Below are 16738 nucleotides of genomic sequence, written 5' to 3'. Positions count from 1 at the left end.
GCTAATTATAGTATTGAATTAAGAATTTTGATATTATCACAAACAGAGGATAGACCCAGCTCTTCAAGTACAGGCCTCAACAGTAGGGTTAAGGCCTCGTTCAAGTGCTGATCTATATTAATTACTAAAGTAGGAAAACAGTCTTCCTTTCCCCTTCTGTCTGTCTTTTTTGTTTATATGGTTAATTTTTTTGTATATATTATTTATTATTAATTATATTTTATATATTTTTTATTATTTAATATTTATTATTATTTTGTATAATTTATATTTTTCATGTTTGCTTTTATGGTGTGCGTTTGTTTCTGTGTTTGTGCTGTTGCACCGGTGATTTCTTTTTTTTTCACTATTGAATTAGGTATTTTGTTGTTATCATAAACATAAAATAGACCCAGCTCTAAATGGGTACTTGGAGAAATCTGGGAAGGTAAACAGGAAGGTTGTGCGAGAGCACAGGATGGTTGCCACCCAGCCCCCCGCCTCCCATTGCACTTCCCGGCTGAAGAGTAAAAAAAAGAGATCAGCACCACCTGTAGGGACTCTAAAGTCTAATGCCGTATTCTTTACCTATTCCTTTTTTATAAACATAGGATGCTCGAATACAAAAGTGGTTACATTTAAGACCAAATTAGTATTAAAACTTTAAAGGAAGAAGATGAAATAGGATTTTCATAAAAAATATGGGCAATAAAAGGAGTAGATAATAAAAAAAATATCAAGTACATACAACAAGGAAAAGTGGGCGTAAAAACTCTGACGCAAAGGAACAAGCGAGGAGCCAGAAAAAAAAACCCTAAGCAAACCTCCAGAATAAACCAGTTTCAGGAGTAAAATATAAGAAAACAAAACAAAAAGAAAAACTCCTAGCATTCAAAAGCAAAATTCAAGCCCCTTTCATAAACAGAGAGTGTCCATCATGCTACCTAAAACGATGCGCATTACTATCTCTGAAGAGACGAAAAAAAAAAATTCATAGTGAATACTGGAGCCTTGATCAGACAGAGGCTGCTGAAAAAAAAAAAAAAAAAAAAAAAAAAAAAAAAAAAAAAAAAAAAAAAAAAAAAAAAAAACTGTCGCTGAGCCAGTAATTTCTCTTGGAAGAAGGATGAGACAAGCTGATTATTACCCGAAGAAAAAGTTACCGCATGCCTATCGGTAAAGTCAGTCAAATATGGCACCATACCCAGAGAAGCAACTTTTCAAAAGATGCTTGCGTTAGATTGTCTGTTCATATATTATCCATTGGATGCGATCACTAGGTAGTTTATTTGAAAACTGAAAATTTCGGCTACTATTAGCCGTGGTTCGCTTTTTACTTGACTGCAACTATGAAAAATGCTGGACAAAAGCATATTATAAATAAACCGTTAATCAACAGGAGCAGGGCCCATAGTTTTATACAAACCAGCAGGAGGGCATCAACTAGGTGAGGGGCTAAATCAAGGAGGGAAAAATCCCCTCCCTACCCCTTAGAAGTAAATTCGTATTTTGGTCGAAAAATTCAAGTTGGCGAATATACCTAATAGAAGCATAGTGAAAAAACGGGTAAGTAATGGTAATTTCCTGAACTTCATTTCTTTTTGAATCAAATTAAGCTTTTACAACCAAATTACGATTTCCAAACGCTTTCATTTGAAAACGAAAATCATTTTGTGTCATCTTGGCTGGAGCCACAAAGGAAATTCAAAGCCTTAACACTCAAACAGAAACCCGAAAGCATTTTTCAGGAAACACATTAAGTTTCTGATGTTTTTTTTTTTTGCTTACTTAATAAATTCCTAATTTTATATCTGTGCATTTTGGCGGCAGTTACATTGAAACTAGTAAATATTTATATGTGACAATAATAGCAAAATACTTCAGACAATGATAACTGAACTAACAGTATTTTTCCTTGTTTCTTTATTATTATGATAGACACTTACGCCTTGTAATGTAAGCTACATAATTTTTGAGAATATTAGAGAAAAACAGGAACAATCATTGCAAGCATATAAACAAACAAAGAAAGCAAACCTAACGTACTGATAATAGTCAACTGGTAACTAAGATAATGAGACAAAACAAACTAAAAAGCAATAAATAAAAATAAAGAGCAAAGAGTTTTAATAAAAGGGAAGTGAACGAAAAGAATTTTAGCCGAAATCAAAAACATAGGCAGGGCCGTTCAAAAAGGTGGAGGAGTCCCCCCCTTGAAAGCTTTCCGGAGAAAAGCTACCTCGGGTACCGTGTCTAGGGGGCGCCATAGCCGGGTGGGGCACCACGGCTTTTTTGTTTATATCTGAGTCAGAAAGGGGTTCCATAATTAATTCTACCCCGGGCGCCACCAAGCCTAAGAACTGCCCTGTATACAGGAGAGCAAGATTCATTGAGCGCAAGAGGAGAAATAGGAGAGAAAATAAAGCGGAGAGAGAAAGATAAAGGGGGGGGGGGAGAACACTACTAATAGTACCTCAATTTACTGGTATATTAGCACCTTCCTTTCGCGGAAATCCCATCTCCGAATACAGCTTAGTTTAATACATTTAGTTTAAGTTATAGAAGGTAAAACCCATTTTAGCAAGAAAGCCGGAAAGAACAAAACAGAACGAGAAAGTCATCGGGAAAAAACCACCCAGTAATGGGAAAGAGAGTGAGAGGGCGAGATATAACGAGAAAGATAAAGAAAGAGAGGAATGGGGATAGAAGAATGCCCAGAAGAAGAAGAAGAATTGAGCAAACCTTGGAAAAAACTGTGGCTTGAAGTTGTTTATGATCCCCGACCAAAATAAGATTTTTCATGCCATATGAAATAGGTTGCATGATTTCCATTTCTGTGCACGTACACGCTTCATCCACAACACAAAAATCAAACCTCTTGCCCGTCTTCTCAATCAATGAATCTAAAGCATCATTAGAACAGGACGACAGAGTTGTGGCTACAATATGAGCAGATTTTATGAATAGTCTTCTTAGACGATTGACATCACTACTACGATTTTCCATGATTCTATCCAACTCATCTTGATGAGTCTTTCTCAATATTAGCAAATCTGCTTCCGCTCTTTTAGTACAACGTTTGGCTGTTTTTAATCTGTCAATATGAATTTTAGCAAGACTTATTTCTTCTCTTCTTTGTCTAGAGACTAAATGATCTTTTGTGAGGGCCTTCTGAACTTGGTTGTCAAGCAGCAACGGCTGAGTAGCACAACTCACATTATTGCTGACACCATAGCGCACAATTTTAAAACTCTTCTTAAGGTCTTTCATTTCTTTCCTCGTCCTTTGAACAATCTCGTCTACACCTGCATTAGACGGTGAGCAGACTAAAATGTTGTAGCTTGGATTCAGGAGCAGAAGCTGAAGTATAAGTGAAGCAGTTGTTCTAGTTTTGCCCGTACCAGGCGGCCCCTGAAGTAGACAGATATGGGGCTCATTGGGGTTCTCCATGCACTGAGATATGATTGACTTCAGTGCATGCTTTTGAGCAGGGTTGAGAGAGTCAAAATGTTCATCTAGAGGAACTCTTCGAAAGTTTCGGGGTTGGCAATACTTTGGCTGTAAAATCATCTTTCTCAAGGGTGACTCACTAATCTTTAGTGCCAGAGGGTACAATCGTATCAAAGATTTTATAGATGAAGCGACAACTTTAATATATACTGGGGATTCAAAATCAATCGGGTTCGGTACGATCAATGTCTTTTTTCGACACTGGATAACAACCTTGACAAAGGCTTTATTTCCCGTCTTCCCCTGGATATACTGCTTCACTAATACAGGATTAATTTCACCTGGCGTCTCTTCCAAGCGTGCAAATTGCACAACATTAACATAGCCGAACATTGCATTGTAGGATATCTTAACTTTTCTGTTACCCTCATCATAAGACTTAATTGGTACCCTTATTACAACTAAGGAACCTTCCCTTAAATAATTGAACACCGAAAGACCCTCAGGTTTGATTGTATGGAGAGTCAATGTACAGAGATTACTTTCAGTATCTCCAATACCATCTGTACAATTGGTAAAGGTACAAACATGGTCTTTCCCCTGACGATTATTCAAATCATCATATTCTTTTTTAATTCTATAAAGTGTTTCCAGCATCAGCGGTGGTCCAAATACAGATAAATAGTGATTAACATCTGAGAAATTTAACGGAATTTGCACAAAACCATTTGGGAAGAACTCGATTGGTGCAGCGGGCGGTGGTTGTTTATCTGCATTAATTTTGTCCATTTCTCTTAGCCAATTTCGATTCCATCGCAATATCTGTTCTCGGATTCCAGTAGCACTGAATAACGTTGCCAATATAGGCGACACAAGATGTTGTGGCGCCTGTCGCTGCATTGGCAGAACTTCTGCTATTGCGGGTTTTCGTAAAGCTTTTTCCAAGTTCGGATCGAATTTGACATGTTTAGTTTTTGGTTTACCTAAAATAGAAACAATTGAAAATTAAATATCAGGCACAGAAAATCCAAAAAGGTAGATATTTCCTGATAAAAAGATCAACAAAGATTAAGCGCCTATTTTTCAGAAGCTGGAAAACGAAGCTGGCTGGCTTATTGTTTATTTCCATTTGCGAGAAGACAGGATCGGCTGGACTTGTAAAGCGAATCCAGGCCGGCATTGGAAGTTACTTCTGGGACGCTAAATTCAAATTATTATACTCGTGACTTTAACAAACCTTCAAATCTTGTGGTGACGCAGTGGGTTTGAACTTGTCTTGGTAATACGGAACCCAGAGATCGAACCCGACTGTAGCAAGACGCTGCAAGGCCGACGCAAGGACTTTTCAAGTCTTGTGGTGACGCAGTGGGCTTAAACTTATCTTGGTAATACGGAACACTGAGATCGAACCCGGTTGTAGCAACATGCTGCAGGGCCTTTAGTAGTCAAAAAGTGTCACTAATCCGAATACCTTAACAATGGTAGGGGGTAAAGGTCTTACAGACCTGCTATTGCTGACGCATAGGGCGTCAAATCAACATTCCAGTTGCTGGGTCTTTTAGCAGGGACAAGTAGCAAGCTTGTCGCCCAGCCTTACTGCGGCGGGAATCGAAACCTGGGCCCCTACCTTAACAAAACTTCAACTTATACTTTTTCCTTCATTTTATTATCACTTAATTCAAGAAACAAATATCATTTTTGAAATCTTGCAAGACAGTGACTGAAACCAAATATTAATACTGCTGTATACATAGAAATTAATTTTGAAAAGCTTTTTACACAAAAACATTTCAAAGAAAAGTAAAAAGCTATTACATTAACCCGAAAATGAGCTGAAATAAAGGCAAATAATATTTTCAACGTAAAACAACCATAAATCATCATCAATAAACAAATAAAACCCAGAGCGAAAAGAAACTAGACCTCCGTTGCCTGTGCAACGGGAAGTGTTGCAGCAACTGTGCCCTGTTCCTTAGGGCACAGTTGCGGAGCAACACGTGCAACTGTGCCCTACGGGACACAGTTGCTATTTCCGGGAAATCTGAAAGAGATACGGAAATAACGTCTTATAGTTTTCTGCTTAACTTTTGATGGTCTAAACTAGGAAAATATAAAACAAACCAAATTCACCAAAAATTTCAATTGCCCCGAGGGCATGACAAAACTTCCAAATAGAAAAACCCAAAGAAGGAATTTTATTTCGGAGAAACTATTGTAAGCTACAGTTGTTAGGAGATCGAGACCTGTCGAACCGCGTTGGCAAAAAAAATTCTAGCTGGTCCAGAACAGAAGTTACCTCTAGAACGTCGAAACTTCGGAAATTATTTCTTAGAGAACGAAGCAACTTGGTATATAGAACACTTCACTTCTTCTTGCATACTTTTCATAGCACTACTCGATAAAAATATAAGAAACATCAAAATCGAAAATTTGAGAAAATTCCAAAAAAAATCGGAACGAGATGGACTTTTCCGGAATTATTCCCGGGAAATCTGTAAGAGCTACGGAATTTTGTGCTCCGGTTCTCGAAGAGACAAATGAAAGTTCTACATGAGTTCAGCATAACTGTATTTCTAACAAGTTTATTTCCGAAGCTAGGGTCGTCTTAACTTGACATCGAACGCACAGTTTCTAAGAAAAAAACCGTTTTATTTTTTTTTATGGAAAACTATTAGAAATTTTAGGAACTTCTTTGGAACTTTTTTACTCTGTTTCACGTTTCCCTTCCCTCTGAAAAATCTCAAATTTTTAACTCTAACCACTTCGGAGCTACAGGTCGCTGATCACGGTGAAAAAAAAAAAAAAAAAAAAAAACTACGAAAGCAGTAGTGTTGCTCCGCAACACAATTACAATTAATAACCAAGTTAAACTTAAAATAAGCAGAAACAACCACACAGAGGAGTAGGGCTAACGCCCTCTGTGCCTTCCAATATAAGAACATAATTTTTAGTTCCCGGAAAACAATCCAAGTTTCGAGCTGTTAAAAAAACAACAACAAAAAAACCATTATAACGATAGATTGCTGAAAAAGAAATGATTCTGGGTTGACAGTTTAATGTATGTAGTGATGTTCAATCCTGAAATTCTTAACAGTTTTGTATTTATTAAAGTTAAAAAAGAGAACACGTTGAAAATGTCTTTTGATTTCAGCCAAGTGCAAATTATATTCTGGTCTATAGACTGCACTAAGTTTATGTACATTGGTTTAAACATAGACATTGACAATCGAAGCTTGGTCAATTTATAAATAACTTATTTTTCTAATCGTTAGTCGCAACTAGCCGGCTTAATTTTCATTAACCTTTCTTACAATCCAGCTTCGCTTTCCGTTGGTTTTTCCCAATTGACACTCTTGCCGCTGAGATGAAATGGCGCGAAAAAATCTTAAAAATGGACTGTTTAAACAGTCTCCATCTCCATATCCGTTTAACGGTGGCATTGGCTCTTTCCCTGCTCGTACACATATATAGCATTTATTTGTTATGGGGCATCTATCAGGTAATACACCTATGGTGAGAACCCTTGGTTTTTACCAGCTTGTGCAGAGCATTAACTTTTATTTGGGGTTCAGTTACACGAAGGGTTACAAGCTCCAAGGTTCAGTTGCTTGGGGTTCAGTTATACGAGGTTTCAGTTGCAATGGAACCGATTGTCTTGATTTTGCTGACTATTAGTATTATATGCACTTTGCTCCGGCTGGATTTTCAGCACGTAATTATCGGTGGGTGGTTGATTGTTATCTATTTTTAGTGTGTGTGTGTGTGTGTTTTTACCTTTTTTTATATTTATGGAGGGGAGGAATCCTTAAGGAAGGGGACATTTGATATTGATTGTTCTGCTTTTGCTGACTATCTGTATCGTACACACTTTGCTTCGGCTGGGTTTTCAGCACGTAGTTATAGGTGGGTGGTTGATTATTATCTTCTTTTTTAGTGTGTGTGTGTGTGTAAATTTTTTTATCTTAAGGGAGAGGAGGGACCCTTAAGAAGAAGGGGGTAATTTACCTTGATTGTATTGCTTTTAGTGTGTATCAGTATCGTACGCACTTTGCTCTGGCTGGGTTTTCAGCACGTAGTTATTGGTGGGTGGTTGGCTGTTATCTTTTTAGTGTGCTTGTGTTTTAATCTTTTTTATATTAAGGGAAGGGAGAGATCCTTAAGAGGGGATATTTGATATTGATTGTTTTGCACTTACTGACTATCACTATCGTACACACTTTGCACCGGCTGGGTTTTTAGCAGGTAGTTATTGGTGGGTGGCTGATTGTTATCTTCTTTTTTAGTGTGTGTGTGCTTTTATCTTTTCTTATACTAAGGGAGGGGAGGAATCCTTAAGGAGGAGGGTATTTGATATTGATTGTTTTGCACTTGCTGACTATCAGTATCGTACACATTTTGCTCCTGCTGGGTTTTTAGCAGGTAGTTATTGGTGGGTGGCTGATTGTTATCTTCTTTTTTAGTGTGTGTGTGTGTGTGTGCTTTTATCTTTACTTATACCAAGGGAGGGGAGGAATCCTTAAGGGGGAAGGTATTTGATATTGATTGTTTTGCACTTGCTGACTATCACTATCGTACACACTTTGCTCCGGCTGGGTTTTTAGCAGGTAGTTATTGGTGGGTGGTTCATTTTTATCTTCTTTTTTAGTGTATGATTGTGTTTTTATCTTTTCTTTATATTAAGGGAGGGGAAAGATCCTTAAGAGGGGATATTTGATATTGATTGTTTTGCACTTGCTGAGTATCACTATCGTACACAGTTTGCTTCGGCTGGGTTTTCAGCAGGTAGTTATTGGTGGGTGGTTCATTGTTATCTTCTTTTTTAGTGTATGATTGTGTTTTTATCTTTTCTTTATATTAAGGGAGGGGAAAGATCCTTAAGAGGGGATATTTGATATTGATTGTTTTGCACTTGCTGACTATCACTATCGTACACAGTTTGCTCCGGCTGGGTTTTCAGCAGGTAGTTATTGGTGGGTGGTTCATTGTTATCTTCTTTTTTAGTGTATGAGTGGTTTTATCTTTTCTTTATATTAAGGGAGGGGAGAGATCCTTAAGAGGGAATATTTGATATTGATTATTTTGCACTTCCTGACTATCACTATCGTACACACTTTGCTCCGGCTGGGTTTTTAGCAGGTAGTTATTGGTGGGTGGTTCATTGTTATCTTCTTTTTTAGTGTGTGAGTGTGTTTTTATCTTTTCTTTATATTAAGGGAGGGGAGAGATCCTTAAGAGGGGATATTTATATTGATTGTTTTGCACTTCCTGACTATCACTATCGTACACACTTTGCTCCGGCTGGGTTTTTAGCAGGTAGTTATTGGTGGGTGGTTCATTGTTATCTTCTTTTTTAGTGTGTGAGTGTGTTTTTATCTTTTCTTTATATTAAGGGAGGGGAGAGATCCTTAAGAGGGGATATTTATATTGATTGTTTTGCACTTGCTGACTATCACTATCGTACACACTTTGCTCCGGCTGGGTTTTCAGCAGGTAGTTATTGGTGGGTGGTTCATTGTTATCTTCTTTTTATGGCAGTTGGTATTAACCAAGTGACATATAGCAATCGCAAATTCTGTCGGTCTGTTGGTCTGTCGGTCCCGGTTTTGCTACTTTAGGCACTTCCAGGTAAGCTAGGACGATGAACTTTGGCAGGCGTATCAGGGACCAGACCACGTTAATTAGAAATAGTTTTCCAGATTTGACCATCAGGGGGGGGGGGCAGATTAATTCAGAAAAAAATAGAAAAATTGAAGTATTTTTAACTTACGAACGGTTGATCAGATCTTAATGAAATTTTGATGTTTGGAAGGATATCGTGTTTCAGAGCTGTTATTTTGAATCCCGACCGGATCTGGTGATGTTGGCGGGGGGGGGGGGGGAGTTGGGAGGGGGAAACCTAAAATCTTGGAAAACACTTAGAGTGGAGGGATCGCGATGAAACCTGGTGGGAAAAATAAGCACAAGTCCTAGATAAATGATTGACATAACCGGAACGGATCCGCTGTCTTTGGGGTAGTTGGGGGGGGGGGGGTTAATTCTGAAAAATAAAAAAAATGAGGTAATTTTAACTTAGGAACGGGTAATCGGATCTCAATGAAACTTTATATTTTGAAGGATATCGTGTCCCAGAGCTCTTATTTTAAATCCCAACCAGATCTGGTGACATTGGGGGGGGGGAGTTGGGAGGGGGAAACCTAAACTTGGAAAACACCTAGAGTGGAGGAATCAGGATGAAACTTGGTGGAAAAAAAGCACAAGTCCTAGATACATGATTGACATAACCGGAACGGATCCGCTCTCTTTGGGGTAGTTGGGGGGGGGGGTATTCTGAAAAATTAGAAAAAATGAGGTATTTTTTTACTTACAAATGGGTGATCGGATCTCAATGAAATTTGATATTTAGAAGGATATCGTGTCTTAGAGCTTTTATTTTAAATCCCGACCAGATCTGGTGACATTGGGGGGGGGAGTTGGGAGGGGGAAACCTAAACTTGGAAAACACTTAGATTGGAGGAATCGGGATGAAACTTGGTGGGAAAAAAGCACAAGTCCTAGATACATGATTGACATAACCGGAACCGATCCGCTCTCTTTGGGGTAGTTGGGGGGGGGGGGTAATTCTGAAAAAATAGAATAAATGAGGTATTTTTTACTTACGAACGGGTGATCGGATCTCAATGAAATTTGATATTTAGAAGGATGTTGTGTCTCAGAGCTCTTATTCCAAATCCCGACCGGATCTGGTGACATTGGGGGGGGGGGGAGTTGGGAGGGGGAAACCTAAAACTTGGAAAACACTTAGAGTGGAGGGATCGGGATGAAACTTGGTGGGAAAAATAAGCACAAGTCCTAGATACATGATTGACATAACCGGAACGGATCCGCTCTCTTTAGGGTAGTAGTACAGGCAAATGGAGGTTTGACCCGAAAGAAATTGCAACGGAAGTGATTCTTACACCATCTTGTAGAGAAAAAAAAACTGAACAACATATCCATTTTCGCATATTCTGAGTCGACATAAAATAACCGCGTTTTGGCTTTTAATGTGATTTTTTTACGTTTTCCGAAAAAAAATATAATTTTAGTATCCGACCGTTTTTCTTGAAATGAAGTATGATTATGATCCAGAATGACAAGCTGAGACAGAAAATGAAGTCAGATTGGGTGTCTGGAGCAAAACAAAAAAGTTTCACTATCATCAATATGCGTTGCGGTAATTTTTGTAAAGACAATCAATCGGCACTTGTTATTCAACAAATGATCGGTTTTTCGTAAAAATACCTGAACTAGGCACTAGTATAAGACACTTCGAAGGCTACATAATGCAATAAAAATGAAAATTGTCACATTCATCACTTAGTGTTTTAAAAATTTCAAAGTTTATTCCCCAGATTTGACTGAGAAATCAATTGGACGAAGACCTCAAGTAATGCCAGAAAGTCGAGTAGAAAACTAGTTCCGGTCAATGACAGTCATAACCTTTATTTAAATTCGCCATCTACCCCGAGAAAAAATTTTATTCGAAATTCCGCCATCTAACAGTCGAGAAATACTTTCCGGTGAATCTGCTAGTGTTCTGATGAATGATTAGCGGAGGTAAGTTGCTGAGGTTGCAGAAGGCAATCCTTCCTTAGAAAATATACAGGAATTCATCAGCAGCAAGAGAAAAGAACTGCTCCAGTGTCGAACATCAAAGCCTTGGTTCCAGTATTTGGACATGGTTGCGATTCTACGAAACTTTGTAAAAGAAGAACGATCTGGGTCATGGGAGCTCCAATTGAAGTCTACCACAGACATGTTACCTTACCTGGCGGCTGCAGGACACAACCACTATACGAAATCATGCCATCTTTACCTCCAGCGAATGGACAAGCTCGAAGATACCCATCCTACGGTCTACCAGGCTTTCCAGAGTGGCATGCATGTAGTAAGACGTTCTGATAGATTCTGAGCTGGACTCTCCACAGATCTTGTCATTGAACAGGAGCTTATGCGCTCTCTTAAAACCTCTGGTGGCCTTACCAACGGCAGCGGCATGTCAGAGGCTCAGAGGTCCTTATAGGTTTTGTCGCAACCAGTCTGCTCTACAGTAAACCTTCTGATGGAACGTATCTCACAAATTCTGTACGTTACAAGCGATCAGAACAAGGAGATGTCAGAGCCGATGCAACTGAGAGACTGCAAAGATACGCAGACGATTATCGAGTTTCTGGAAAGGGGTTCACCATTTGAGGGAGATGTTCAGTTAAGAAGCATAGCAAATGGTCTAACTGCCTATCCGTCTGCCAACGTTGATTCTGCCAAAGATGTTGGCCTAAAAGTCATTGACGCCATGTCTGGACAGCTGGTCTCTGTCTTTGTGTTTCGACGAAAACAACAGGCAATCCAGATGACGACCAAGCAAAGTCCAAGCGGAGACTACAAACGACTAGACCCGACTCTTCTTTTTCAGAAGTTTATCATGATCGCGAGGAGGATAAATCTTACGGAAACTGAGTACTTTCAACACGAACTGTGTTCCTGCCCAGCGTCACTTTTTGACAGCTCCTGCATGCTCCGGACTGCGAACAAACCAGAACTTGCGAAGACCATAGCCCAGGCGTGCAACCTTGAGAAGCATTCATTTCCCCTCCCCGAAGGCACTCGATATATCCTAGACGGAGGAGCTCTGCTGCACAGGATACCATGGACAAAAAATGGAAGATATCTGGAGATTCTAGACCATTATGCAACTTACGTGACAGGAAAGTACCCTTCTGCCACTATCGTTTTCGACGGCTACGATGGTGGGGCTTCCATAAAAGATATGGCTCACTCCCAGAGGAGTCGTACAGTTGGCCGTGAGATCTTCTTCACAGCAGATATACAGCTCAAGGTGAAGAAAGAAGAGTTCTTATCTTGCAAGAAAAACAAAGCCAGGTTTATCTGCACTTTGGCTGATCATCTCCGTGCAAAAGGTGTCTCTGTCTCCCAGGCATCAGGTGACGCAGATGTCCCGATTGTGGAAGTTGCTGTTGCCTCTTCACGGTATCACGACACTGCCGTAGTTGGGGACGATACCGATCTATTGGTTCTCTTATGCTACCACTGTGACTTGTCAAGCAAGAAACTATTCTTCGCACCTGAGCCAAAGTCGAATAAAGCTCCCCAAATATGGGCCATACACACCCTGAAAGAGAAGCTAGGACAAGATACTTGTCATCTGATCCTTTTCGCTCACGCCCTGTTAGGCTGTGACTCTACTTCGCGAATCCACGGTGTGGGAAAAGGTCTTGCACTGAAGAGGCTGATAGAAGACAATGATTTCCGAAAATCAGCTGCAGTGTTCATGCAGAAGTCCGCTTCGAAGGAGGAAATCAAGACCGCTGCTGAAGACGCCCTGCTGATCATATACGGTTCATCGAAAGGAGGGAATTTGAACAAAATCCACAGAGAAGTTTTTGAAAAGAAAGTGACAACGGCAGGCTCTTTTGTTCACCCAGAACATCTGCCACCAACTTCTGATGCAGCCAAGTTTCATAGCTATAGAGTTTTTTATCAAGTTCAGGTATGGACCGGGGAGCCTGATCCGGAACTGAAAGCCGAGGAATGGGGATGGAAGAATAAAGATGACTTCTTGTACCCATTAACAACTGACAGATTGTGAAGCGCTCCTGTCGTGTACAGTGTAGTTCAGCGAGGTGTAGCTGCTTTAAAAACGGCTTAGTTTGTACTTCAGCATGCAGAACCTGCAAGGGAACAATGTGTTCCAACTCCCCAAAAATCGACAGCAACAATGATGAAGAGAACCTAGAACCCTAGTCGTTAATCCATTCCAAATGAAGAAGTTGTGAAACTAGTCGGAATCTGATTCTCTATTTTGTATTTTTTATAAGATTGATTCTATTGAATAGACCCTAAATATAGGATCTAAATATGTCGGAATCTGATTCTCTATTTTGCATTTTTTATAAGATTGATTCTATTGAATAGACCCTAAATATAGGGTCTAAATAGGGTCTAAATATGGGTTGACCCTAAATAGTATACGAAGAGTGTTTTAAGTGTGATTTACGATACTGACCACTGAAAACCAGTTCGGTTTGTAATTCACTTTCCCTAATTATTTTCTAAAAAAAATGTAGATCATTCATTAATGGTTACAATTTTTTTTCTAGTTCAGTGAACAACCTATTTGATTCTATTTCCGGTCTCAGCTCGTGATTCTACGTCAGAACCACACTTTCATTCAAGAAAATCGGGCTACAACGAAAATTATATTTTTTAGGCGAAAAAAGTCGAAAAAATACATTTACTTTTTTATGACGCTTCTTACGCTAAATCCGACTTCGTTTTCGGTCTCGCCATGATATTTTGGGTTAGAATCATGCTTCAGGTCAGGAAAAACCGATGTCCACGAAAATTGCAATTTTTATTCGAATAAAGGAAAAAATAGCATTAAAAGCCAAAAAACGGTTATTTTGCGTCGACTCAGAATATGCGAAAATGGATATGTTGTTCAGTTTTTTTTTCTCTACAAGATGGTGTAAAAATCATTTCTGTTGTAATTTGTTTCGGGTCGACCTCTTTTTGGAGCTCATTTTCCTGTACTATAGTTGGGGAGGGGGGTTAATTCTGAAAAATTAAAAAATGAGGTATTATTAACTTACGACCGGGTGATAAGATCTCAATGAAATTTGATATTTACAAGGATATCGTGTCTCAAAGCTCCTAATTTAAGTCCCGACCGGATTTGGTGACATTGGGGGGAGTTTGGGGTGGGGGAACCTAAAATGATAGAAAACGCTTAGATTAGAGGGATCGGGATGAAACTTGGTGGGAAAAGTAAGCAGAAGTCTTGGATACAGGATTTACATAATTGGAACGGATCCACTCTATTGGGGGGGGGGGGGTTAATTCTGAAATATTAGAAAAAATGACGTATTTTTAACTTACGAAAGAGTGAATGGATCTTCATCCGTTTTCAAGGAGTGAACGGAACCTCTCTAAGATACGTGACTGACATAACCGGATCGGATCTGCTCTCTTTGGGAAAGTTGGGGGGGGGGGTTTAATTCTGAAAAACTACAAAAAATGAGGTACTTTTAACCAACGAACGGGTGGTCGGATCTCAATGAAATTTCATATTTAGAAGGATATCGTGTCTCAGAGCTCTTATTTTAAATCCCGACCAGATCTTGTGACATTTGGGGGGGGGTGGGAGGGGTTTAAACCTAAAACTTGGAAAACACTTAGAGTGGAGAGATCGGGATGAAACTTGGTGGAAAAATCAGCACAAGTCCTAAAAACATGGTTGACATAACCGGAACGGATCCGCTCTCTTTGGGGTATTTGGGGGGGGGGGGTTAATTCTGAAAAATAAGAAAAAATGAGGTATTTTTACCTTACGAATGGGTGATCGGATCTCAATAAAATTTGATATTTAGAAGGATATCGTGTCTCAGAGCTCTTATTTTAAATCCCGACCGGATCTGGTGACATTGGGGGGGGGGGGGGTGTTTGGGGTGGGGGAACCTAAAATGATGGAAAACGCTTAGAGTGGAGGGATCGGGATGAAACTTGGTGGGAAAAATAAGCAAAAGTCCTAGATACATGATTGACATAACCGGAACGGATCCGCTCTCTTTGAGGTAGTTGGGGGGGGGGGAGTTAATTCTGAAAAATTAGAAAAAATGAGGTATTTTCAACATACGAACGAGTGATCAGATCTTAATGAAATTTCATATTTAGAAGGACCTCGTAACTCATATCTCTTATTTTAAATCTCAACCGGATACAGCGTAATGGGGGGGGCAGTTGGGGGGTACCGGAAATCTTTGAAAATACTTAAAGCGGTGAGATAAGGATGAAACTGGATGGGAAGAATAAAAACCTGTCTAAGATACGTGACTGACATAACCGAACTGGGTCTGCTGTCTTTGGTAGAGTTGAGGGGGGGGGGGGTAATTTTTAAAATTGAGGTATTTTTAACTTACGAAAGGGTGACCAGATCTTAATGAAATTTGATATTTAGAAGGATCTTGTGCTTTAAAGCTCTAATTTTAAATTCTCACCAGATCCTGTGACATTGGGGGGATTGGAGGGGGAAACCAGAATTCTTGGAAAATGTGAAAATTGGGGTATTTTTATCTTAAGAATTTGTGATCGGATCTTGATGAAATTTGATATTTAGAAGCAATTCATGTCCCAGAGCTCTTATTTCCAATCCCGACCAGATCTTTTGACATTTGGAAGGGGAGATTTGGAAGGGGGAGATTTGGAAGGGGAAATCTTGGAAAAACACTTGGAGTGGAGGAATAGGGATGAAACTTGGTGGATAGAATAAACAAATGTCCTTGATACGTGATTGACAGAATGGTACTGGATTCGCTCTCTTTGGGGGAGTTGGGGGGAGGGGTTCAGTGATTTGGCGAGTTTGGTGCTTCTGGACGTGCTAGGACGATGAAAATTGGTAGGCGCCTCAGGGAGCTGCACAAACTGACTTGATAAAGTCGTTTTCACAGATTAGACCATCTGGAGGGCTAAAGGGAGAGGAAAAATTAAAAAAAAATCAGGCATTTATAACCTACGAGTGGGTGATCAGATCTTAATGAATTTTGACATTTAGAAGGACCTCGTGACTCAGAGCACTTATTTTAAATCCTGACCGGCATTAAGCCTCTTATTTTCCTTTAAAATTAATCTATTGATTCTTAGAATTTTGTTAGAGCTCATACCATGTGATCTCTTGGCTCTTAGCTCTTCATGCCTCGTCACAAGTGCCATACGAGCTCTTAGCTCTTGTTTAGTGTATGAGTGTGTTTTTATCTTTTCTTTATATTAAGGGATGTGAGAGATCCTTAAGAGCGGATATTTGATATTGATTGTTTTGCACTTGCTGACTATCACTATCGTACACACTTTGCTCCGACTGGGTTTTTAGCAGGTAGTTATTGATGGGTGGCTGATTGCTATCTTCTTTTTTAGTGTGCGTGTGTGCTTTTATCTTTTCTTATACTAAGGGAGGGGAGGAATCCTTAAGGGGGAGGGTATTTGATTTGATTGTTTTGCACTTGCTGACTATCAGTATCGTACACACTTTTCTCCGGCTGGGTTTTTAGCAGGTAGTTATTGATGGGTGGCTGATTGCTATCTTCTTTTTTAGTGTGCGTGTGTGCTTTTATCTTTTCTTATACTAAGGGAGGGTAGGAATCCTTAAGGGGGAGGGTATTTGATTTTGATTGTTTTGCACTTGCTGACTATCAGTATCGTACACACTTTGCTCCGGCTGGGGTTTTAACAGGCAGTTATTGGTGGGTGGTTGATTGTT

General features: G+C 39.5%; 1 protein-coding gene across 2 annotated transcripts in view; it reads right to left on the bottom strand.

The window, feature by feature from the left end:
- Positions 1–16738, bottom strand: part of LOC136039172 (probable helicase senataxin) — a 133775-nt gene that overhangs the window by 28116 nt on the left and 88921 nt on the right. For both annotated transcript variants that reach the window (XM_065722686.1, XM_065722685.1), the window contains exon 8: positions 2722–4412. In XM_065722686.1, the coding sequence (XP_065578758.1) occupies positions 2722–4412 (1691 nt within the window). The remainder of the gene's footprint in view (positions 1–2721; positions 4413–16738) is intronic.

Source organism: Artemia franciscana, chromosome 19 (assembly GCF_032884065.1).
Source record: "Artemia franciscana chromosome 19, ASM3288406v1, whole genome shotgun sequence".
NCBI lineage: Eukaryota > Metazoa > Arthropoda > Branchiopoda > Anostraca > Artemiidae > Artemia > Artemia franciscana.
This window is presented reverse-complemented; position numbering and strand designations above follow the sequence as displayed.